Source organism: Dama dama, chromosome 6, assembly GCF_033118175.1.
Source record: "Dama dama isolate Ldn47 chromosome 6, ASM3311817v1, whole genome shotgun sequence".
In the NCBI taxonomy this organism is placed as follows: domain Eukaryota; kingdom Metazoa; phylum Chordata; class Mammalia; order Artiodactyla; family Cervidae; genus Dama; species Dama dama.
Window position 1 is genome coordinate 23,220,093 of NC_083686.1, and position 25,429 is coordinate 23,245,521.

The following is a 25,429-nucleotide window of genomic DNA, read 5'->3' on the forward strand; positions in this document are numbered from 1 at the left end:
GATAAGAAAACTTCTAGGTTAATGGCGAAAAGATTCTCCCCCGTTAGGGACACCCAGAGAGGTTCACAGAGTTACATGAAGAAGAGGAGAGGGAGGAGGGAGATAGAGATGAGCAGGAGGAGAAAAAGGGGGACTCAAGAGGAGAGAGACAGATCTACGCAGTTGTCTGTTCCCAGAGTGTTCTCCGTAGCCCAGACATCCACAAAAATTCACAGAATTGGATTCGGAAGAGAAGGGGAAAGGAGGAAATAGAGGTGTTCTGAGGTAGAAAACGGAGAGTCAAGATTGGGAGAGAATAATCTTCGGTTTAAAAATAGGGCTTCTCTTCTTTTTTTTTTTTTGTAAGGTTATAATGTATTGAAAATGAAAATTAAGGAGTAGTAGAGGAGTACTAGAGGACTTTAAAAGAGATAAGAGAAAAACAAAAATAGAAAATAGAAGAGAAAAAGGAAAGAAAAAAAAAAGAAGAAAAAAGAAAAAAAAAGAAAAAGAAAAAAGAAAGAAAAAAAAAATTTTTTTCCCCCTAATTAAAAAAATCGTAAAAATCTATGGAAATGAAAGTTAAGGAGTAATGGGGGAGTAGTAGGGAATTTTAAAGGAAAATAAAAGAGAAAAAATTAAAAAATTAAAAAAAAAAAGAAAGAAAAAAAAGTAAAAATATATCTAGGAGTTTCTCTGGAGCTGTTGTGGTCAGTGTGGGTTCGGCTCAGTTTCAGATAGCTCCTCGTTCCAGCTTACGCTTCTCGATATCTACAGGCTCCTCCGGTGTAGTCGGTGTTTCCTAGAGGGATTTTAATCTGTTGCACCAGTCCCTTCTGAAGCGGTTCCCTTTGTTTATTTGGCTTCTGTTTGTCGGTCTCTTCAGAGCCTCATTTCCGCCCTGACACAGGCGGGCAGAGGTGGACTCTTATTCAGGTAGCTAGTTCCGTCGCTCTGCGGGGAGGGGCTGGCGCCGCGGGGAGGGGCTGGCACCGCGGGGACAGGCTGGCGCTGCCGGGAGGGGCTGGCGCTGCTTTCTCCGTCTGTGCTGCTCAGGCTCCCGGCTGTTCTATATGGAGCGCGCCCCGCGCTGCGCGAGGTTCCAGCCCTCGGGTGTTCCACAAAAGCGCGGAACGAAAAGTTGCGCCTGCTCTCAGCGCCCTCCCCGTCAGAGCGGTCCAGGCAGCCAGGTGGGCACACTCTCCCCAGGTGTGGCGCGCCCACTCCCTTCCACGGACCCAGTCTCAGTTACCGCTGGCGCCAGTCGGGTGGGTGCGCCTTCTGCCCTCTGGGTCCCCAGCCCCAGTCCCCGCCCGCGCCAGTCGGGTGCCTGCGCCCTGTGTCTCGCCGCGACCTTCCCCTCCCCCCTGCCTCCTGCCTCCGGCGGGGCTGGGCCGGTCCGCAGCCTGCGATCTCTTCTCTGGACTTTCTCGGTCTCTTTGTTCTGCGAACGGCCGGCAGTGTGTTCCGGCTGGTTAATTTTCTCTCTCTCTTTTGGTCTCCCACAGTTCAAGTTGGCAACTCACAGAAGCTCCCTCCGATTGTCCTCAGGGCACTCAGGCCCGGACCCTACCCCAAGCAATGCCACCTAAGACTCCCTTCCCAGGACAAATCTCCGTCCTTAGCTCTTTTGTCTCACTTTTTATCTTTTATATTTTGTCCTACCTCCTTTCGAAGACAATGGGCTGCTTTTCTGGGCGCCTGATGACCTCAGCTAGCGATCAGAAGTTGTTTTGCGAAGTTTGCTCTGCATTCAGTTATTCTTTTGATGAATTTGTAGGAGAGAAAGTGGTCTCCCCATCCTACTCCCGGTAGTTACTATTATTCACTTAACATCAGGATCATAGTGCAAGGGATACCCAGTTCACTGCAGTTATAATTCTTACTAGGTAATGTTACTGAGGTTTTCTATATCCATGCTATATGGTCTTCTGGGCATTAAAACATTTCATAATTTAAAAAAATGTATTAAAGGGACTTCCCTGGTGGTCTAGTACTTAAGCCTCTGTGCGTCCAATGCAGGGGGCACTGGTTTTATCCCTGGCTGGGGAACTAAGATCCCACAGGCCTCCCAGCATAGCCAGAAAATAAAGTAAGAAGTAAATAAGCAAAATAAAACTTGATTACATGAATAAAAAATTCCCCAGCATATCTCTTCAGATGATTTGCCCTCTGTTCTTCCTTTCTGCAGCCAGCCACCATTTCCTGGTCACCATCCCTCCCACACCTGACTGACTACAGGCTCTCCAGTCTCGCTCCTGCCCTCAGTCTCAGCGATTTCAATGGATCAACCATCTACCCCCCGAGCCTCACAGTTCCTTGATGTCTTCACCTCCAAAGAGCACGTGCTCCTCTCCACTGCAGCCATCTATGCTCTGCCATCCTACTAGGCATCTCCTCCATAAAACCTCACTTTCAAACATCTCACCCTCTACCTACCACTTCCTATCTTTCCAGCTCACCTCCTCTTTTACTCCCACTCATTAATTCTTCAACCACACCAGGCCCTCTGCAACCACATTTACTAGGATGCAGAAGACCTGGAACACTGACACATTCATGGTGGGGATGTACACACACAGTTACACATTTATAAACACTTTGGAAAACAGTGTGCCCATTTCATAAGAAGCTAAACACACCATAGAATCCAGCCACTCCACTCCTAGGTATTTACACAGGAAAACAGAAAGCTTGTGTCCATATAAAGGCTTATCTATGTGTGTTTATAGCAACTTTATTTATAATAGCCCAAACTGGAAATAATCCAAATGTCCATCAACTAACTGATTTGATAAACGAACTGTAGCACCATGGCATACAGCTCAGCAACAACAGGAACAAGCTACTGATACACACAACAAGCACGAGTGAGTCAAAACAATCATGTCGAGCAAGAGAAGTCAGAGAAAGAGAATTTGTATTGTGTGATGCCACTTACACAAATTAGTATAAAATGCAAGCTAATCTGTAACGACAGAAGGATCAGTAGATACCGAGTGGGTTGGGTGTGGGGAGGAGATGGGAGAGGGGATACCAAAGGGTCACAAGGAAACTTTTGAAGAAAATAGACATCACCACTATCTTAATTGTGGTGATATTTCACAAGTACATATATGTCAAAATTGATCAAATTGTATGTACTTTAAACACATACTAGTCATCTTACACTAATAAGCAATTTAATGGTAATTTAAAGACAATTCAGGGACTTCCCTGGTGGTCCAGTGGTTAAGTATCTGCCTCCCAATGCAAGGGATGCAGGTTCGATGCCTGGTTGGGGAATCCTACATTACTCCGGGTGACTAAGTCCACATGCCACAACTAGAGCGAAGTCCGTGCTCTGAAATGAAAGATCCCCTGAGCTGCAACTATGACCCAGTGCAGCCAACAAATTAATAAATAAATGTGTTTTTTGAAAAAAAAAAAAAGTTCAATAGTGCCCTCAGCACTGCTGATCCGCTGTGTCTGTAACTCTCTTCCATACTTACTTTCCACTCTCAGAGACGACTCTATTTCACTTACTCCTCTCTTCTCAAACCTCGCTGTTCCTTACTTTGAGCTATGCTTGACCTCATTTCATGGAGAAAACAAACTCAGTCAGATATCTCCTTGGTCATCCTTACCCTCCCAACCTACTAATTCTCCCTTCACCTGTATCCATAGACTGTGCCTGCCTTCCTTTCTTAGTAGATGAAGCGTCTGCTTCTGGCTAAGGCTGGCCCGTCCCCGCATGTCTGGGTCTGCCCCCTGTTCCACTCGAGGACTTAGCTCTGCATATCTTCCCTCTTCCCAATGCATTGCCTGTTTCCCCCAGTAGACCAATAGGGCTATTCTCACCAGCACACAAACATCCTGAAATACTTTGCACCTAAAACACACACACATAAAACCTCCTTTGATCCTTCATCTCTTCCCACTAATGCCCCTGAGACCTTTCATAACAAAACTCCTTCAGCATTGCCTTGACCCTTTTATCTCCACATTCTTGCCTCTCTCTCTTGAACCTACTCTAATCAGGCCTCATCCTCCTCAGTCCACTGAACCTGACTTTTATCAAGATTATCGATGAATTCTGTACGGCCAAATCCAATGGCTAAGTCTCAGACTCTTAATTTGAAAGTCACATTCCAAATCATCTTCTCTTAATGACAGTGTCAGATTCTGTTTTCAGCGCCTTCTCTCTGAAATGTTTTCCAGTCACTTTGCTCAGCTCCTAGAAAGGTGGCACTAGACTATATGCACTGCTTCAGAGCAGAGGTGACTTTTAATCCTCTGCTAGAGTCTCCATGCTGAGACGAGAGCCAAGGACACAATAAGAGCTGAATAAATACGGGCCGAATGAATGAACATCGGCACAACGAGGACAGGCTCAGGTCAGAGGTGGGGGTTGGCTGATGGACAGTTTGATTCTTGTTATTCATGGCGGTTACATTCTATAACGCTGCAATGAACACGGAATGAATGAATTGTGAACAGCTGCCCCTGGGGGGAAATCAGGGGTCAAGTTCCTGCAGCTTCTGCTCACAACATTTTCATCAGTGATCAATACCTAACTCTGTTTTATGTGTCTTTCTGTCTGAAGACACATTATTTGATAAATACTGTTGATTCCTTAGCATAGAACTCACGGTGACGGCACTGAAGTTCATGCTTGAATGAAGCTCATCTGACACTCCATTTGGCTCATCACCACCTTCTTGTATGTAGGAAACAAGACAGCACTTTGGCGCTATGCTGGGGAGCCATTTTAAACAGCAAAATCACCAACATGAGGGACAAAAATTTGAAAAACCTGGCAGCAAATGGACTGTAAAAGGGACACTTGTTCACAGGATGAGAAATCTGAGCTGGGAATGTGGCTCAGATGACCGCAATTTCATCACTCTGCAGGTCAGGCAACGATCAGGATAGCGCCACGAAAATTGGATTTGGGGTTACAAATAAACGTCAGTGAGCAGGTAAGTTCACAAATAGTGAGGATCAATCCTCTCTCCCTACCTCTCTGGGGCGTGTGCGGTGCAGGCCAGAGGCTTTTCTCCTGGGTCCACCCATGGCTGCGTGGGTTGCACCGTGCAAGGGATCAGGTAGATGGTGTACTCCCCGGAGTAATCCTTCCTGGAAACAGGCAGGCAGACTATGGTTAGAGAGATGGATTTAGAGATTATTTACTTACCCAGAAACACCCTGACTTCAGTAGACAAGTTTTCAGATGATACTTGTGCTCAGCATCCAACCAAGAACTTCAGGAGTCTGCAGATACAAATTTCAGGAATTCATCACACTTGTGATTGTTCTAACACACTTCAGAGTACTAGCCAGAGGTGTTAAATAGAGTTCTTTTCATTTATTCAAGTCCTTTCCATGAGAAATGCTGAGAAAGGCACACTGTTGATAAAAATCTAAAAGGCTCCAGTGAGAGCAAAACAGACCTGGCCGCATCCTTTTTACACCCCCCCGTGAAACTGACTTGACAACGTCTGTTTAGTGTTTCTTGCTGACTGACACCCTGTTATACATTCTGGACTGCAAAAACTTTCGTTTACTGAGCCAGCTGCTGCTGCTGCTCTGATTGAAAAGGTAGTGAAGCCCTGGGGGTTAACTAACCCCGCTCCAGAGACGGCTGCCATCCCCACTTCATTAGCATTCCGTTTCAGGACTTCTCTCCCAAACCCTCATCCTTTCAGTGAAGTTGAAGAACAACATCACTTCTCATCGGAGATGACTTGCTGGGAATTTCTGCGTTTACAGTGGGGCATGAGATTCTGCAGGTCGTGACCCTGAGAGTACAGAGCCTTGGTAGCCCTCACCTACTTCATTTCCCACACTTGTCATCCAGCAGCCCAGCCCCTGGCAGGCTGCCTGAAAGGCAGCCAGACAGCCAGAAGTGGCAGGAAGATTCTTCAAGGGCCTTGGGAGGCTGCCACCCATTGAATGAGGAGCTCAGGGCTGTGAATCTTAATTCTAACTAGTGTGATTTGTGATCAGTCCTCACTTTCTCCATGGTCCTTCTTTGACCATTTCTTTGGCATTATTTGTGTCTGTTTATTAGTAAAGTGATAGAAAAGATTTAGTAATCATAAATAGCCAGCTTCCCTGGTGACTCAGATGGTAAAGAATCTGCCTGCAATGCAGGAGACCTGGGTTCGATCCCTGGGTCAGGAAGATCCCCTGAAGAAGAGATTGGTTACCCACTCCAGTATTTTTGCCTGGAGAATTCCATGGACAGAGGAACCCGGCAGGCTACAGTCCATGGGGTCGCAAAGATTTGGACATGACTAAATGACTAACACTTAGTAAATAAATAAGTAAATACAACTTTCAGGACACAGCCTGGGGTCAGTTTAGTGAGATGGCCCAGGCTGGAGATGGGGAGACAGTCTAACCCTGCCTTTGCTCTGCTTCTGCCATGGCTGCACAATTTTAGACAAAGCAGGCAAACTTTCAGGACTTAGTTTCTAAGCTCCTTTGTGCCCTGGAAGTTTGTATGTCTGCAGGTCTGTATGTCTACAGTTTTTTCACTCGATCCTTATCTTCCTCCAAAGCTGGAACCAGCAGGAAATGAGATCTCGTATACTATCTTTGAATGACACAAAAATTGACCTGTGTAACGTGAATAGTAGCTCTTAATGGAAATACTTAATTAAGCAGAACTGTCCATGCCTGACTCCTGCTTTCCAAAAGTTAGGCCATTGCAAAGTAGAAATAGAGACACAGATGTAGAAAACAGATGTATGGGTAACAAGGGAAGATAGGGATGGGATGGATGAATTGGGAGATTGGGATTGATATATATACACTACTGATACTACATATAAAATAGATAACTGATGAGAACCTACTGTGGAGCGCAGGGAAGTCTACTCAGTGTTCTGTGGTAGATGGGAAATGGGTTAAACTCACTTCTAAGTGGGGTAGATGGGTTAACTGGGAAGGAAATCCAAGGAAGAAGGGATATATGTATAGGTGTGGCTGGTTCACTTTGCAGCAGAAACAAATCCAACACTGTAAAACCACTATATTCCAATTAAAACAAGAACAAAAAGGCCAGATCCGGTTGTTCTTCCCCTTGAACCTGCAGTGGCTCCTGGTGCACTAGAGTGAAAAAGTCCACACACTGGCCTTCAAGGCCCCACAGCAGCCTGACCCTGTCTCTTGTCACCCGCTTCATCCACTCCATTCCAGCCACCGAAATTTTGTCAAACTCTGGAACTTTGCCAGGAACCCAGATAATCTGCACAGTGAGCTCCCTTGTTTCCTTCAAGTCTTTGCTCGAATGTACCTTCTTAATGAGGCCTAGGCTGAACTTCCTAACCAACAAATTACAATGTCCCCCACTCCTGATTCCCCTTACTCTGTTCTCAACCTTTTATTTTCCATAGTGCTGAGTCGGACAAGCCTTAGCAACAACAACAACAACAGCATCACCTTCTAACATGTCATACTGTACTCATCCACTATGTCTACCTGTGGGTGCAGAGATTTTTATTTCGTCCACTGATGTATTCATAGTAAAAGTTCAATAAATATCTATTGATCAAATGAATGCAAGACAAATGGCATGGTCTCCCCAGGCTGCAGTTCTATGTTTCCCACCCCTGAATATGAGTTAGGTCAATTTCTTAACTATTCCTGCAAATATGCCCAACACAGTCTGGAGGTAGGTTTTGTTTTTTTTTTTGGAGGTAGGTTTTTAATCCTGTGGTTCTCTTCCCCAATTTTCTGAAAACTAGAAGTCTCCCATCAGTTGCTCAGCCTCCCCGAGAAGCCTTGGCCAGCTCCCCAGCTGCTATGGTCTCCCAGCCCTAAGCAGCTGTGGTCTGATTGCTTGGCATGGCTCACGGTGTACATAGCACAGAATGCTTGGTGTTATTCTTTGCTTTGCCATTTATCTATGGATTTAACCTCCTTACCGCAAATGTTAGCTCATAAAGGATGCTTATTCAGGAACTACTATGTGCTAAAACATGCAGTTCCGGGGCTTACCCTTGAGAAGTTCACAATCTAATGGAAATGGGACTCAGAGCATTATAATATGCTGAGCTGTGTTACAGTAAAAGCTGGAACAACACGAGAAGCAGGAGGAGGAGATTCTAACACAGCATGGAGTCGGCCAAGGTGTCTCGGAAGGGTTGGTATCTGAGCTGGAGCTCAGAGGAGTTTGAGATGCGCAGGAGGAAGGGAGCAAGAAGGGTAGGCAGATTATAACTTTTTATTTTATTTTATTTTTATAAATAAAAGCAAAGAGGTATGGATGGGCTGGTGGAGTCAGAGGTTGGGCACACATGTGGTTAGAAGGCTGGGTTTGAGGCGAGGCTTAGAGGGAAGGATTTGGGTGTTGCTCAAAGAGCTGGACTTCATTTGCTAAGCAGTGGGGCGTCAGCAAAGGATTTAAAGAGGACCATTTCTCTGTCTATAAATTGGGACAAGTACATGCACAATCTCATGAGGTTCTAGGAAACACAATAAAGATTATTTTGTTATATATTGATTTCAAAGGAATCAGGAGGTACCAGAAAAACCTGATATAAGACCAAACATTTGTAACTAAAATAAAATTTTAAAAAATTATTCTTAGGACAATTTGCCACTTTTTAATTGTAAATAATAAGATTTTCATGCTAAAGATATGTACTAATTTCATGACCCACAAAATGGGGCTAACAATATTTAGTATAGGCTCCATTATTCTTTTAATGCTAAAAGTTTTCGCTTGTCCTATTCTTTCCTTTTACTAATGGAATAGCTCACTATATTTATTCCAATCTCATTCTACCTCTATATCGGGTGTAGAAGACTAAATCTTGTTATTTATTTTACAGGACATTGAATCATAAGGGGTGACATCTGAACCTGATAACTAGTGATCCTGGATTTTGTACTGGTTGTAATCACTGGGAATGAAATTTCTTTATTATACTAAGATATTAGTTGGACACATTTCCCAGCTTCCTTTGCAGGTAGATGTGCCATGTGACAGTTCTGGCCAATGTGATATGAGAAAAATGGATGTGAACCTTGCCAATTCTTACCCTTGAAATAAGGGTGATCCCTGTCCAATTTATACATCAGAAACTGATCTGAGCTACATCTGTTTCTCTAGTTGCCAGATGGCTATTTCTGTCTATCCCACTTTTAAAATAGAAAAGTTTTAAAAGTTTTCTTCTAGTTTTTGAAGAAAAGCCCTTAAAGAAGCAGAAAATATTTCAGATTTACCCCTGAACTGTACTCACCTGTTATAAGAGCTTGTAGCTCGCCAGAGTTGATAAGGAGAATCGAAAGTCTGAGCACTCCATAGGAGCTGCAGGTCAAATTCAATTCCTCCGAGGTGGTCTGGAGTCAGTATGAATGACTTCATATCAGGGAGGGTGTGGTGCTCCATCACAAACTGTCCTATTTCAAGGGGAAACACACAGACACTTATTTGTAAGTTTGCTTGTGGTCAATCTCCTACAAAAGCCTTGGAACTGAACTAATATTCTTCTATAAAAAAATCAAGGTTATACCTACCCACTTGGTTCTGAAAATATATCCCACACTGGGTGGGACAGCATGGCCTCTTACCTCAGTCCATCACCCTACTCATGATCGTTGTTAGGGTCACATATATTTATAGATAATAATAAATGTGCCTTGTAGAAATGGCACTAATGAGCATATTCACAATAATACGAGTACTTATGTAACAATGAACATTGAACACACTTAGCTTTGAACTCTAACCAACATGTTTCTTGGAGGTAGAAAGAGCTCACTAGTTCATAAATAGAAATATCAATTTCAGATTTAAAAAATCTCATTTAGGATCACTCAAGTCCTTTGTGGAAGGAGGCAATTGTAAACATCCTTAAAAGGCAAGGATTACTCAGCAAGACACCTCCACTCTCTTAAAGTACAGTCATTTAGTGTCATGAATAAATAAAAGTAGAGGAACTATTCTATATCGAAAAAATAAAAAAGTAAGTTAGTCACACAGTCCTGTCTGACTCTGCGATCTCAGGGACTGTAGCCTGCCTGGCTCCTCTGTCCATGGAATTCTCCAGGCAAGAGTCCTGGAGTGGGTTGCCGTTTCCTTCTCCAGGGAATCCTCCCAGGTCTTCTGGAATGCAGGGAGATTCTTTCCCAACTGAGCCATAGGGTGGCTCATTCTATATTGAAAGAGACCAAAGAGGTATAACAGCCAAAATGGAACCTATGGATCTTGATTGGATTCACTTTTGTCTTATATACACAGATGGAAAGCAAATATAAACAAAGATAAAAATAGGTATAAAAGACATTTGTGGGGCACAAATGGAGGGAACACGAATAGGAACTAGATGTTATTAGATTGGTGTGAAATAGCTTGGCCACAGTAATGCTATTGTGATGTGTAAGAGAAGGTCCTTGTTTCAGGAGGTGGCTACTGAAGTACAGTAAGTCCCCTGCATATGAATGAGTTCTGTTCCAAAAGTGTGATCGTAAATCCAGTTTATTCCTAAGCCCAACGAAGTCAGCCTAGGTATGCAACTAGCATAATAATTGGCTATATAGTATTGCACTGTAATAGGTTTATAATACTTTCCACACAAATTGTATATAAAATGCAAACACAGAACATAGAAAACATTTTTATTCTTACAGTACAATACCTTGGAAAGTACAGTAGTACAGTAAAATGGCTGGCATCAAGTCACCAGGCAAAAAGAATTAGACTGGAGGAGGAAGAGAAGATGGGAGATGACAGATCTAAAGGATGGTCCACAATAGGAGATGAAGGGCAAGCAACAGTTTCACTCAAGCCTGACACTGATGGTTTAGGTTTTGGTTTCTTGCTGTAGCTAGGCACACGTTTGCATCTTGAAAGGTTCGTATGTAGGGGACTTACTGTATTTAGGGTAATGTGGCATGATGCCTACAACTTATCTTCAAGTGATGTGATTAAAAAAATGGGAATATGTGTGTGTGTGTACATACATGCACATAGCAAAATGTTAACAATTGTTGGTTTTGTTCTTCATTGTCCTATTCTTTCAACTTTTCTCTATGCTTGAATGTTTCTTAGTAATAAACAAAAAAAAAAAACTTGAGGAAAAGGATGGCACTGATATTACCTCTGAATTTGGCATGGGTCTTGAATTCAATAACCAGACGGCCATCCTCTCGAATGTAGATCCTTATTATCTGAAGCCTGGCAGAGAGCACACTGTCCGTCTGGATTCCTGGGAAGGCAACCACACACAGAACATTCAAGTGAAGGCTTGGAGAAGAGCTCCCAGACAGTAGTCTACGGATGAGTTACCCCAGGGACACCTCTAAGTAGAGCCACACACTTGCTTGAATGTAACTTACGACAAATTTTCATACTTGCGTGAACATAGGGTCTATTTGGAAAAGATCCTGATGCTGGGAAAGATTGAAGGCAAGAGGAGAAGAGGGTGGCAGAGGATGAGATGGTTGGATGGCATCACCAACTCAACGGACATTAATTTGAGCAAATTCTGGGAGATAGTGAGGGACAGGGGAGCCTGGCGTGCTGCAGTCCGTGGGGTCACAAAGAGCTGGACGGGACTTACCGACTGAACAGCAACAGAGTCTATTTAGAGACGTGTGCCAGTCAGCATTGTAAGACAGCTCGCTCTATTCGGTTCTTTTTTCACAACTCTATTCTTCTGACAGTCTCTATACCTGCCGATGTCACTTAGAGCAGGTATAGGGTCCCACTTCAGGGCTCAGAAAAAAATGGTCCCTAAACCTTCTTACTATTAACTTCACACTAGGATGTGGTTACAGCATGCCTGCTTCAGACTGTATTTTCTTTTCCTCACCAGGACATCTTTCAGGACTTAACAGAACCATAACCAGTGTCCTGGTGGCTATAGTTCATATTGAAAGCAATAAAGAATTACAGGTGAGCTTGTAGAAAACTAGTTACACATGACAGGACATGAGTCCACTGTGGCTTTAATAAGAGCAATTGCAATCATGATACCCGTTGAGTTCAGCATGACCAAAAACTAAAGGGGAAGCAAAGAAGGGGGGAAAGCAAGTTTAAAAAACCCCCAGCTCAAGAATTATCTGACCCAGAGTGTGAACACTCCCTGGGGTTATTTCTTATGAGAAATATAATATAAATAAATGATTTGACCTTAAACCATTTAACAGAAGGAAAGACTGTACTTTCCATTAGTAGAAGTGAAGCTCCATCTAAAGAAATCTACTCAGATGAAGTAACTCTGCCTCCAATCAAGTAAATCACCACCAGGGGTGGAGAGAGGAGGAATGGGAGCAATACAAAAAGGGGAAATGAGCTTGGGGCTGGGTTTGAAGTAGAGGACACTGAAAATGGGGAAAAAAATTACAAAAAATCAACTCAGACCCATTGGAATGAATGGAGGAGAGAATCATGGAGGTTTTTTTTTTTTTTTTGAATCATGAGTTTTAAGGGACATTCATGGGGCAGCAGTGGGAGAAGGTCGGTGTAGGGAGGCAGAAGAGAGAGGCCTGAGGATCTTAGCTGAAGGGTCGTCAACCACCCAGGCCCTGGGAGGACCTCCTCTCAAGAAGAGCAGTAACATAGACAAGCCTAAGGTGAAGGTCATTGAAAAAATTCAGCATTGCAGTCTTTGAAGTAAAAATTAACACTTTTAAGGATGCAACGAAAGAGCAAACTCGGTATCAAATGAATAAAGTAACCCAGGTTATTCTTGATATATTTCTCCATTTCTGCGTGTCTGATTTCAAGACCCTATTCTCCTTAAACAGCATGAATCACATCATTTTTACCTAGGAGGAAATGAACGTGACTATACTCCAAAAGAGCACACACTCATTCAAACCCCCAAAGGGGCAGTATGGGACTTGTCTATCACTTGCCATCCTCTACTCTGGGTCCCTGCCTCCCTGGACTGAATTTATTCAGATGGTAGAGGGCTTCCAGCATTATCATCTATGGACATCAGTCTTTCTCAGAAACCACAGATCTGTATCCTTTTTACACTTTGTGTGGCTCTCCTTTGACTGTATATAGGACAAGACGATGAGGAATGCAGCTACCACTAAAACTCAATACTTAAAAAATAAAATGTTGCTTAAGCATAAGGTAAGACTTGAGATGTCAGTGAGTGTACCTGTTCTCCAGAGAACAGTGTCATAGAAGAAGGAGAACTCCATCTCGGTGTGATGCTCCAAGGAGGCCCAGCCTCTGGGGGCCGTCACATAGATGTAGGACACGTAGAGCGGCACGTGCACCGTCAGGAAGGACTGAGCGGAGTCTCTCACCTGCCGAGCAAGTGGGGTGCACAGGAGAGGGTTATTTCTCCCCGAGATGAAGAGCTAGATGAGCATCGCATATCGGTTCAATCTTCATTCACTCATTTAGCCACTTATTCAGTATTAATCAAGCGCTCATGATTGTGCCAGGCACCCAGGAACTGGGTCCTTAGCAGTGGGAAAAAACTAAAATCCCTGCCTTACGGAACCTACCATCTAGTATGGGAGATACATAAATGTGAAAAATAAAGGGATGGAAAGTGGCCAGGGTGCTTCTTTCGATAAGATAATCAGAGAAGACTTTTTCAAGGAGGTAACACTTAAAAACACTTAACTTTTTCTTTTAATATTTATTTTTATTGGTTTATTTTGGCTGAGCTGAGTCTTAGTTGAGGCATGTGGGATCTTTAGTTGCAGCATGTGGGATCTAGTTCCCTGATCACGGATGGAACCTGGGCCCCTGCATTGGGAGCAGGGAGTCTTAGCCACTGGACCACCAGGGCAGTCCCCTAAAAACACTTTTGAAGTACGAGAAGCTCTCCCTCCACTGATCATTTGCTGGAAGACTTGGTTGAAATTTTTAAGGCATCACAGTTATTCCCAAAGGATCTGGGCAGATCTGGGATCTACTGTCAGCACACAGTCCCTGGCTGACCGTAGTTTTCAGAGAGCCATAGGAAAACATAAAGCAACCCTAAATGGGAGGATGCCCAAGTCATCCTAGGATGAACGTGAGGCTGACTTGGATATCTTAGTGAGTACTCAGACCTTCCCCAATAGGAAAGAAGGTCATGGGATTTCGATATTATACTATGAAACTTACCAACGGACAGCTCACAGTTGGATAACTTCCTATCTCATTCAATGCTTTGTTGAAATAATTTTGAAAAGGCAGCACACCATACTTCTAAGAGAACATTTTTTCTGAAGGAGTTCCTTTTATTGCCATTAATTCGGCTCTATTATTTTCATTTTACTATGCAATTAACAAAACTTGGATTAAAACATAACAAAATATGAACAGAAGCCTTCATGGAGAAGCTGTGTATATGAATGAGGGAGTTGGTTTATTCATTATTCATTTATTCATTATTTTGAGATGTATATTGTATTTTCTGTCATAAATACATATTTCCTTTATAACAAAAAAGCTTACTTTAAAACAATTATATTTTGTCATTGGCCAAATATGATAATACATTATAGAACTTACATACAATTTTGTTTGAATATACAATGTAACATGTTTCCATGGGTAGTTAAGGGAAACAGCCAAGTGCTTTATCAATATTTATGACATTGAAACTTTATTTTTCCAAAGTATTCTTTCATATTCAAAGTTGTCAGGGACTTAAAGTTGGATTCCAAGTTCTTCAAAAGGCTATGCTAATTCCTTATGCACTTAAAAATCTTTTGTGAAAATCTTACTCTGTCTTCTTTAGGAAATTTTCTGATTTTATCTGGATCTCACATCATGTTCTGTCCCCTTATGTACAGGTTTTATTAAGTACACTTACCCTAATTTCACCATTGCTGATGTTAGAACCTCCATAAATTTTCTAGCTGACTGGTAAAGTTATTTTTCCTCTGTTTCCATTTATTCTCCATTAACCTTCATATTACTTATTAATCCTTAGAAAAAAACAACTCTTATAAATATTTACTGCGCAACTCTTTTGTGTCAGACCTTGTGCTAGATGCTGTCCCACCTTGAGATTACTAGTGACCATTTCAGATGAGGTTCATCGAGGTTAAGTCTTGTCTAATTCTGCCAATATTTGATAAAGAAAGATACGAACTAGGGCGGGTTTTAAGTTGTACACTCTACCATATACCGCTTGTTTCATCTATTTTTAAAGAAACAGACAGCAAAGAAGTACTTCTGTGGTATATATGTATTGGTTTAAAAAGTGGGACATATATAATAAGAATTTCTTGTCTTTGTGATTTTTAAGCATATTCTGAATAAAGATATCCAAAACTATAATTAAAGTCAGGGAGAAGAAAGAATAATAATTTCTGAGGGGCCAAAGAAGGAACCAGTCATTGAGTTTTGCATATTTGAAAGTGAATGTAGGTTATGCAACTGCAAAAGCACAAAGGAAACCTCAGAATGCCTTAAAATTCTATTCAGTAGAGGGCGATAGTGTATACAAAATAAGAATTAACCAAACCAAAAGGCATCTCAAGGAAACAAGTAGTGTATACAAAATAAGAATTAACCAAACCAAGAGGCATCTCAAGGAAACAAATTTTAATCAAAGAAACTTTCCTAAAATGATTATGCGTAATTCCGTCTATAGGTTCTCCTCTTTCAGTGTGGTTGAACCTGATTTGAAGTGAAAAACAAATATTTGATTTTCTTAGTTCATTGAGATAACTACTCAAAATTGGGTAGTGCCTGATTTAGAATTGTTTTTCCCATGAGGATGCATTAGCCTGGTCCCTTTGATATTAATGGCCCTCCTACGACTGTGACTTCTTGCTATAATGTTTTATTTTGTTGGGCTTTCCTAGTGGCTCAGACAGTAAAGAATCCGCCTGCAATGTGGGAGGTCCAGGTTTGATCCCTGAGTTGGGAAGATCCCCAGGAGAAGGGAATGGCTACCCACTCCAATATTCTTGCCTGGAAAATCCCATGGACAGAGGAGCCTGGCAAGCTAGAGTCCATGGGGTCACAAAGAGTTGGATATGACTGAGTGACTAAGACTTTCTTTATTACTGATGTTTAAGGACTATTAACCATAGGTTTGGAATAGGTATGACAGCAGGTGTTTTAAACAGTTGCCATGATGCTTGGGACAACAGTGCTTTACTTGTCTGCTGAAAGACAGGGAACTTCTGTCATTTTAACTCATTTCCCCGTGCGGGGAAAATACATCGACTTAGCCATAACCTTCCCATTGAGGTAAACCTTTTCGACTTTCCAAAATATGCATGCTCAGTTGCTCAGTTGTGTTGGACTCTTTGCGGGCCCATGGACTGTAGCCCACCAGGGTCCTCTGTCCATGGGATTTTCCAGGCAAGAATACTGGAATGGGTTGCCATTTCCTTCTCCAGGGAATCTTCCTGACCCAGGGATCAAACCTTTGTCTCCTGCATTGGCAGGTGGGTTCTTTACCACTAAGCCACCTGGGAAGCCCTTTCCAAAATACACTCAGAGGAAAAAACATATATACCTAGAGAAGTAAGACTATTAGATTTTTATATAAATGACTGCCAGACAGCTAATTTTCTTCAACTTAATTTAAACACTTTCCCATATTAATTTTCTAATTAGCTGATTGAGAGGACTCGGGGGGGCTTGCTCTAGCCATGATGCTGCTAAGGTCTCTCTTGAAGGATTTAGAAAGAAGAGTCCCTTGGTTGGTGCAGTTCTGGGAGCAACTGGGTATTAAAGTGCTTCAGTTCAATGAATGAACAAGCTTTAACATGATACCCAGGTGCACGCAGCCTTCAGACAGACCCCTGGGGCACCCACCTGGAAGTCGGCGGTTACAGACCCCCCACAGACGTCAATCAGCTCCGTCATGTCATAATAGGCATCAAACGTCCAGACGCAGCTCTTCAGGTTCAGGTGTTTGTAGAGCTGGATGGTCTTTGGCTCCCGCACGCTGGAGTCAAACTGGAAGGGGCGGTCGTAACCAGGCCCCAGTGCTATGCTGTCATGGACCCTGTCGTCCAGGAACCCTGCCTCTGCGGGGGAGGGAGAAGCAAGGAACAGTAATCCAGTCTGTGGACCTGCTCTTCACTGGCTTCCCGGGAGCTGGGGGGAGAGGGAGAGCGGACACACCCTTTGGACACACAGAGAGAGCTTTCCCTTCTTCTGAGATGACTAATAGAGCACCCCAGGGCTCCCAGGCTTCCTGGTGGCTCAGACGGTAAAGAATCTGCCTGAGACGTGGAAGACCCGGGTTCGATCCCTGGGTTGGGAAGATCCCCTGGAAAAGGGAATGGCGACCCACTCCAGTATTTTTGCCTGGAGAATTCCATGGACAGAGGACCCTGGCAAGCTATGGTCCATGGGGTTGCAAAGAGCTGGACAAGACTGAGCGACTAACTAACTAACTAACTAACTAACCAGGGCTCCCAATACAAGCTCAGTGAGAAGGTGAGGGGAGTTTGTCATCTTGCCTGTTGCCATGTGTTAAACAGAGTGACTGTGTTCACAGGCTCAGGGAAGATGCTACAGGAGCCGGGGAAGAAAAGATGAATGGATGAGACCATAAATGAAGAAGCCAATGCCTGGTGGCCCTGTGTATCTCTTGGAAAAGATAACACCATAAAGCCTTGCCTGTCACACCTGCCCAGTCTGTTCTATGCTTCACAATCAGTCCTTGAAGAAATGGATTTACTATATGGAGAATCTGTTGGTGAATTATTCTTTCTTAAGACTGATTTAAAAAAAAAAAAAAAAAAAAAGCTTTTATGGGGAGCTAGTAAACAAACATCTGACTACCTCCTCCCCCGCCTCCTATGGTTTCTGAACTCTTGCAGAAAAAAGAGTCTTAATTCTGTGTTAATGAGTAAATAGCTCACTAATGATGCTTGACTAAGCTTCCCTTGCTACAGGCAAAAATTATTGGATCAAATGCTGCCAAGCAACTGAACTGTTCTATGTTAATGAAGACCTTTATGCGGAAGAGAGCTGAATACAGACACAACTTTAGAATAGTAGGGTTAAACTTTGTACGGTCCTGAAAGCAACTATATATAATATTCTGAAAGAGCTGATCCATTTCTCAGAATGTTTGACACCAGCACACAGCCCTCTGCACCACAAGGACTAGGGTGTCAACGAATGTGTATTGAAGCTAATCGTGTTTAAGTAAGAAGAGGTGCAAACTTTCAGCCTATAGACATGGTATGTTTCTTCCACTAGCTTGCATATGCAGACCAATTAAACTTTCATCTGTAGCCCAGTGACTTAGGAATCATTCACACTCCACTAATTCCTACTGTATCAAGACCATCACTACCCAGAGTGATGCTTAATGAATATGGAAGAGCACACGAATGCTTTCCTGTCTTCAAAAATACTGTTAAATGATTCATCAGTTGCAAAGAGAGGAAATGCACATTTAATGTGCACTTGCTAAGGTGAATGGAAATGGACAGGATTCTTTGTAAACTAAAACGTCTGCTCTGGTGAACATGGAGATGTGCTGCCTCAGTTGTCAGCGCCCTTGGGTCTGGATCAGCTGCAGAGCCCCAAGTCACGCACTTGCTCAGGCAGCCTGCCATCCAAGGACTGAGCGAGGTGGGGCAAAGAGGTCTGCCCACTGGGGCTGGAAGCAGGACACGTTGGACAGCTGGGCTCTCTCCAGAGTTCCCTGTAAGAACTGGTTGCGGCTTCACTGGCCACACTACAGGCTGACTTCTCCCTCTGCCCAGTCCTGCTTCCTCCCCTTCCCTTTAGGAGATGTGGATGCCCAATAAACATCTCATACCCCCAGCTCCAACTTGGCTACTGCTCCTGGAGAACCATCCTATAGTATCTACCATTGCACAGGAGCTTTATAAAATGCTGAGAGCATGGGAACCAAGTGCAGGAGAAGGAAGGAGCTAAAATTGACCAGGACGGGGGTTTTAAAATTGTCAACACATTCAATCCCTACCTTGTTTGGGAGCAATTATTCTCCTCATGTGATAGATGAGAAAGCAGTTGGCTCAGAGCTGTCCAGCTATTTTTGTTCAGTTGTACAGGGAGTGGAATAAGGATATGAACCTGTCAGTTTGATTCCAAGGTCCTTGTTTTTTCCTGTTCATGTCACTGTCCGAGCTGCCTATGTTTGGCTGCTTGCTGATGAGCAAATCCACTACCCATGCAGATTTTGAGGACCAGAAAACATGAAAAGCAGAGTTCACTTAGCCACATCCCTAAGGGTCATCGTGCTGGGCTGGCCACACTCACAGGGAAGTCTCTCCCCTTACCTGAGATGCCTCTCAAGTCCCGGGTGGTGACGAGATTGGAGCAGACGTGTTGGTGCCTGTAGATGGACTCAGATAGAAGAAAATGCAGGTTGTGCAGCGGCATGGTGGAGATGAGTGGCAGCATTCCATCCTGGTGTGGGATCTGCACGGAAATGTGGATTCTGGGGGGGAAACAAGAGTGGAAATCAGTGCTTTTAGGTGCCTGCGGTAAGCAGCTAGTATGGTACACTGTGTACATGTGTGCTCAATTACTCAGTCGTGCCTGACTCTTTGAGACCCCATGGACTGTAGCCCACCATCTCCTCTGTCCATGGGATTCTCTAGGCAAGACTACTGGAGTGGGTTGCCATGCCCTCCTCCAGGGGATCTTCCCCACCCAGGGATCGAGACCTCTTATGTCTACCTGCATTGGCAGGCAGGTTCTTTACCACTAGTGCCACCTGGGAAGCCCCCAGGATGGTACATTGCTTTCTCATAACTCAATTTGTCTTCACCAATGAATTTACCAGTTTTTTTTTTTTATTTTCCTGAAGCTTTCAATGTTGGAGTTCTCTCTGTACACAAGGGTACAATGTGCATGCAGGGTTATTTTCCTCCCTCCAGCCCCTGGGAGATCCTCCAGACTCAGGACTGATAGCAATCGAGAATCATAGATTTTTTGTGTGTACAAGAAAAGATAACATCGCAACCATAAATTATAGCTTTCTTCTGCTTTAAAAGGAAGCTTTGTTTCCTCATGAGCTAGAGCCGAGTGGATGGTACAGGCACGGCTGAATTTCTCTGTCACAATGAGTGTCTGTGGAGGTTGTGGAGGGTTGCCACAGAATTTTCTAAAGTATTTGTGCCCAAAAGACATCACTGAGCTCTTAAACTTTAAGGCCAGTATCCCTACCCAGGAAAAAAGCCTAGAAATGGTAATACTCCACTATTTAATAGTCTTGGGGCTTCCCAGGTGGTGCTAGTGGTAAAGAGTCCACCTGCAATGCAGGAGACCACGAGACGTGGATCCGATCCCTGGGTTGGGAAGATCCCCTGGAGGAGGGCATGGCAACCCACTTGAGTATTCTTGCCTGGAGAATCCCATGGACAGAGGAGCCTGATGGGCTACAGTCCATGGGATTGCAAAGAGTCGGACATGACTGACAAGACACACATGATCTCTCCCCAACTTAAAAAGCCTTCCCTTCCCCACCAGCAAGTTCTAGCAAGGCCACCAGCCCTCACTGGCCTCAATCTGCAGCAAGCTCTGCCTTGAACTACATTCTTCTGCCTTTAGGTACCTTTGTACCAGGAAGTCTGTAACTTATTTATATTAGCTGCTATTTCTTGTATGCTTTTAGAGTCTGTCTTGCCTCCCCACTAAGAGGGCAAAGGACCATTTCCTTCACCTCTTCTGTTTCTCCAGAGCCTGTAGTACACAATTCTAAATAAAATATGAACTTAATAAATACCGGTTAAGACAGCAACACAACAAAATTGTATGAGGGCCTGCAATTTTTTCACTGTACAAGTTTAAATTTTCAGCATGTTTATTGAGGGTGCATTGTGAGTTTTTACAGCTTGTCTCCCAGAACAAAGACTCATGCTTTAAAGAGGAATCAGAACCTCAGAATATGAACAGAATGGCTCTTTTTGTAAGGAACAGGGTCAGTAGTAACCCTGGACACTTCTGTTATTGCTTTTTACAAAAATAAATTTCATTCTGTTAAAAGAAAGAGAAGGATTTGCATATTTTTGGCTCCATGTTCAAATCTGTTTTTTTCATGTAAATGAGCCCTTTTCTCTGAACTCAGTTGCTCATAAAGGCATGCACGTAAATACTAGCAGGTTTAATGAATATGTATAACCTACCTGAAATCTTTTTTTTTTTGCTATACAAAAAATAAAAAATGAAAGCATTCATTTTCCATCAAGATCATAGGGCACAGGAAAAAAAGCATATCTGCCCACTGATTTATAATTCACCAATGTTGTTACTGATTTGTTCACTGGGTACTTAGTGAGTGCCTCTTAGGTGCCAAGAAGCAGTGTTCTAGGCAGAGGGGATGCAAAATAGACAGTCACGGTCCCTGTCACCATCATCTCCTGGGTGGGGATGACAAGGAGAGAATGAATAATGATAACACTCTCAGAGAGGCAGATGCGGGTGCCAGAAAAGTGGGAAGTAAAAGCTTCCAAATTAAATTGGGGGAGATGATGCAAAAGTTCCTAGAAGAGATGCGATGGCTTAGGTATGGTGGGACAATGGGATTTAAGAACATGGACTGGAAGGGAACGGGGGAAAGCTGGAGCCAGGAGTAGCCACATGGCAGAGGCTGGTCACCTAAGAATGCTTGAAACCCTCAGGAAGTTACATGTGATTCCCTGTGGGTGGACTGGCAGGTGAAAATAATAAGATGAAGGAAACGAGGCTAGCAAGATTGACAAGGGCCACATACTAGGGCACATTTGAAGAATGTCAACTTTTTACGAAGCATTCATCACCATTATTCCTATTTTGCAGAAGCATCACTCACTGTGTCCCACCTAGAACACACACAAAGCATAGCTGAGGACTCTCTCGGCCATCTCCTCACGGAAGGCCCTCTCCGCCTGACCTGTTGGGATGCTCCTTGTGTTTGACGTCCAGGTATTTCAAGGTCGCGATGAAGGACTGAGCCTGGAAGCCTCGGGCTGTCCCGGCCACCACTGGGGTGTGGCAGATAGCACTGTCTGTCCCGATGGTGACAATGCTGCTCCTCAGGGGGGTCCCCACGTGGCCCACCTTGTCCACAGCCTTGGCCACACAACGGACATGGAACCTCCGGCTGAAGTAAATGCTGTCCAGGACCTACCAGGGAGAACAAAGTACCTCAGACACGTGGACACTGCCTCACCGGCCCCTCTCACTGTGTCTTCTGATGGTAACCTGTGGTAACCTGTGAAGGCCACTGTCAGCTGACAAAACTGCACAACCTAAAAGCTGAGAGTCATGTTTTACACAGCAGGCTAAACTGAGGACTTAAGCCCGGGACACAGCATCTTAGACAACTGTGAGAGACTGCTCCAGAGAGGAACGGGAAGAGCTGGGATACGTATTAATCAGAGTTTTTGCAACAAAGGCCAGGGAGTTGGAACATCAAAAGATGACTGTTAAAACTGGATATCTCAAGTTAAGGGATTTTGCACTTTTCCATGTATGGGAAGATGAAATCGTTTAGGCTCACTGAAATCATTCCTTTAATAGGCACCTCAGCTATCAGGGGCCAGTATCCTGTGTTTTCTCCTCCTGAGTCTCCTTAGGGTGCTCCACTGGCTGCAGTGGCTGATGCTGCAACATCCTTTGCTGACTGACATGGCAGACTGCATTAATAGCCCACACCATCCATTACCCATCCATTTATCCATCTGTGTGTCCATTGATCTACCCACCTATCCATTCATTCACCACCTAAGTACCGACTTTCTCCCAGGAGCCAGGCACCAGGGACAAAGCACTGAGTACTTAGAGTCTAGGGTGGTTAAGTCAGGTAACAAGCAAGTAGACAAATGTGGAGCAAGAAACTAGAGATGACTGATTCCCAGTGACACTTGTTCTCTTTACATATTAGGTTCAGAGAACTACTTAATGATTTTTCAGGCCTTCCAGCAAGGCTCGTTGCCTCTAAGTCACTTTTGCTGAGATCATCGTATCAGGGTATAGAGGAAAGACACTTCTTTTCTAGGAGTTCTTAGTTTTCTTTCCTCCCTACTGCCATTCCCTCCCTTAACTCCCCTCTAATTACTAAGGGTTACAACAACATGGCGGACTTGAAGTTGAGAACTTGGCCTCTGACACCTACTGGCCTTTAAAGTCTTTCTACAGATTCTCTCATGCTCCAGACACAGAGAATCCATGAGTGCTTAATGCAATCTATGCAGAGGTAACCTAGGTCACCAAAACTTTCTAGGTTACTAGTACACTGTCATAGGGAAGTATATAATAAGAAAAACTCATTAGTAGTTCTGTGCGCCATAGTCCTCCCACAAAGCAATCATACAGACATATCAATTCTACCATGGAAACAATTTTCACTGAAGTCCATTAAAAATTGAAGAAGATTTTTCCATTAAAAATTTTTTTTAATTAGCTGCCATGACTTTATTTATTTATTTATACATGGCCTTCATTCAGAAGGGATTTGAGGCATCTTACAAAAATGCACACAACAGTATTAAATAAATAATTGAAGAAATGAAGGCAGAGCAGAGGAAGCTGGGTTAAGAGGATTAGTCGCCAAGTGATCACAAGAAGGCAAACTGAAATATAAGGTAAAATCATAAACTTGGTACCTGTTAAAAATGTATATTTGGCTCAAATCAAACCAACTACCCTTCACGGTTTTGTGGAACAGAGAACAAGGTATTTATGAAACAATAAGCTGTTAAGTCTTGCCATTTACATTTCTAATAATAATAAAGATAATTTAAATTTGAACTAGGTTATGTTGCAAAAGAATTACTCTTCTGGCCTTTCTGAATAAGCTGTGCCAAAGACAATGAACACGAGGGACCCAGTTTATCCAAAGCCTCCCACGTACGTCCAACAGCTTTCTTCTACTATCTACTCAAGACAGTTCTTTTTAAAACTTATTTATTTATTTATTTTTGGCTATGCTGGGTCTTCATTGCTGAGCACAGGTTTCCTCTAGCTGTGGTGAGCAGGGGCTACTCTCTAGTTGTGGTGCTTGGGCTTAGCTGCTCCTCAGCATGTGGAATCTTCCTGGATCAGGGATTGATTGAATACATCTCCCTGGCAGGTAGGTGGATTCCCAACCACTGGACCATGAGGGAAGTCCAAGGCACTTGTTAACGTGAGAACAAACTGTGGATTTGTAGGGGAAAAGCTAGAGAAATTGAGCGAAGAAAATCTCTGATTTCCGAAATTATTAAATGCACTGATTTCAGCCAAAAATCACTGAGTGCTTACTGGGTGCCAGACGCTCTGTGGAGCCTGAATCTCCATAGCTTTCAGCTCTTTCTCTGAAGAACATCGTGGTGCAATGAGCAGAGTCAGAACACTGGACTGTTTCCTGAGGTTGGGAAAACCACCGCTGTGCACGGCTCCCTGATGGTGGCAGAGGTATGCGTCTGGCCTCCTAACTCTCTGAGGACAGCAACGACATTCTGAACCTCTTTTCATGTCTTCCCACCGGGCTTTGACAAATACGGATCACTTAATAAGCATACTCTCATTTTATTTAATAACTGGTCTCCACTACATGCCACCAATGTGGCAGCCAATTTGGGAGGGATATACAAATGTGGTAGAACCCTTGGTCCTTTTTCTTAAGGAATTTATACCCTACTCTTTATTGAAAGATTTAAGAGATGTAAAAAGAGACTAATCATTAGTCATACTTACCTAGAATCTTTGACTTACTTCACCATTTGTAAATCACTTTCCTATCTGTCAATGACTTTGTCAAGTGGATTAAGCAAAGGAGGTATTATTTTGTAGATCAGTAAACTGAGACTCAGAAAGGTGAAGTAAACATTTAACATCACATAGTTCAGAACAGGCAGAATCAAGGTTTGTAAACAGGTTGTCGGAGTACTAGCCTAGTTCTCTTTCTGCTACACCGTATTATCTTTTCTCATACGTAAGAACAAAAGGACAGTGTTGTACCTGCTTAATTGTTTAGCATGCAGGGACCTTAAAGAATTTGACAAGCTGGAGTAACAAAGAGAAAGGCCAGGTCTCTCCCTCTGTAACCAGACCTACCATGTGGTTGACACTGGTGAATGGCGTGTTGTCGGTGATGGTCTCGAAGGGAGACCGGGCCCCGTTGCCATCAGTGGGGGCGGCCACTTCCCAGCTGAACTGCACGGACGTCTGGTTGATGCCAGCCTCATTGCAGCGCTCCTTCATGACAGCGTATTTGGGGAAGTGGGGGTCGCAGGGCGTGACACAGACCAGCGGGTAGCCCGGGGAGGGGGATTTCTTGACTCCCTCCTTGGTAACCTCTTCCACATGGTCATAGTCAGCAAGTGTAACGACCTGCCAAGGAGCAACATAGATTCAGCTCTGGGTGGGTATTAGGAGGGTCAGAGAACTAAGGCTCCATTCCCCAGAGACCTACAAGATCACTTAACTCCTAGGGATTCTTTAAAACATAGCAGTAGTTCTAACAATGCTTAACCAGGCATTCCTAAAAGATCCTGGAAATCTTCAATAGTAGGGAAGATCCTCCTCCTCCCTGAGTTAAAAGCTTTAGTATCTTAGTGGTCTCATTCCTAAATCAGA

The 25,429-nt window shown here is 43.5% G+C and overlaps 1 protein-coding gene across 1 annotated transcript in view; it reads right to left on the bottom strand.

Annotated features, from left to right (window-relative positions):
- FRAS1 (Fraser extracellular matrix complex subunit 1) overlaps window positions 1-25,429 on the bottom strand; it is a 518,223-nt gene that overhangs the window by 18,080 nt on the left and 474,714 nt on the right. Inside the window, exons 63-70 of the mRNA XM_061145732.1 lie at window positions 24,908-25,183; window positions 21,762-21,994; window positions 19,165-19,325; window positions 16,712-16,926; window positions 13,089-13,239; window positions 11,073-11,180; window positions 9,213-9,372; window positions 4,981-5,097 (exon numbers count right to left, since the gene is read on the bottom strand). Of these exons, the coding sequence (XP_061001715.1) occupies window positions 4,981-5,097; window positions 9,213-9,372; window positions 11,073-11,180; window positions 13,089-13,239; window positions 16,712-16,926; window positions 19,165-19,325; window positions 21,762-21,994; window positions 24,908-25,183 (1,421 nt within the window). The remainder of the gene's footprint in view (window positions 1-4,980; window positions 5,098-9,212; window positions 9,373-11,072; window positions 11,181-13,088; window positions 13,240-16,711; window positions 16,927-19,164; window positions 19,326-21,761; window positions 21,995-24,907; window positions 25,184-25,429) is intronic.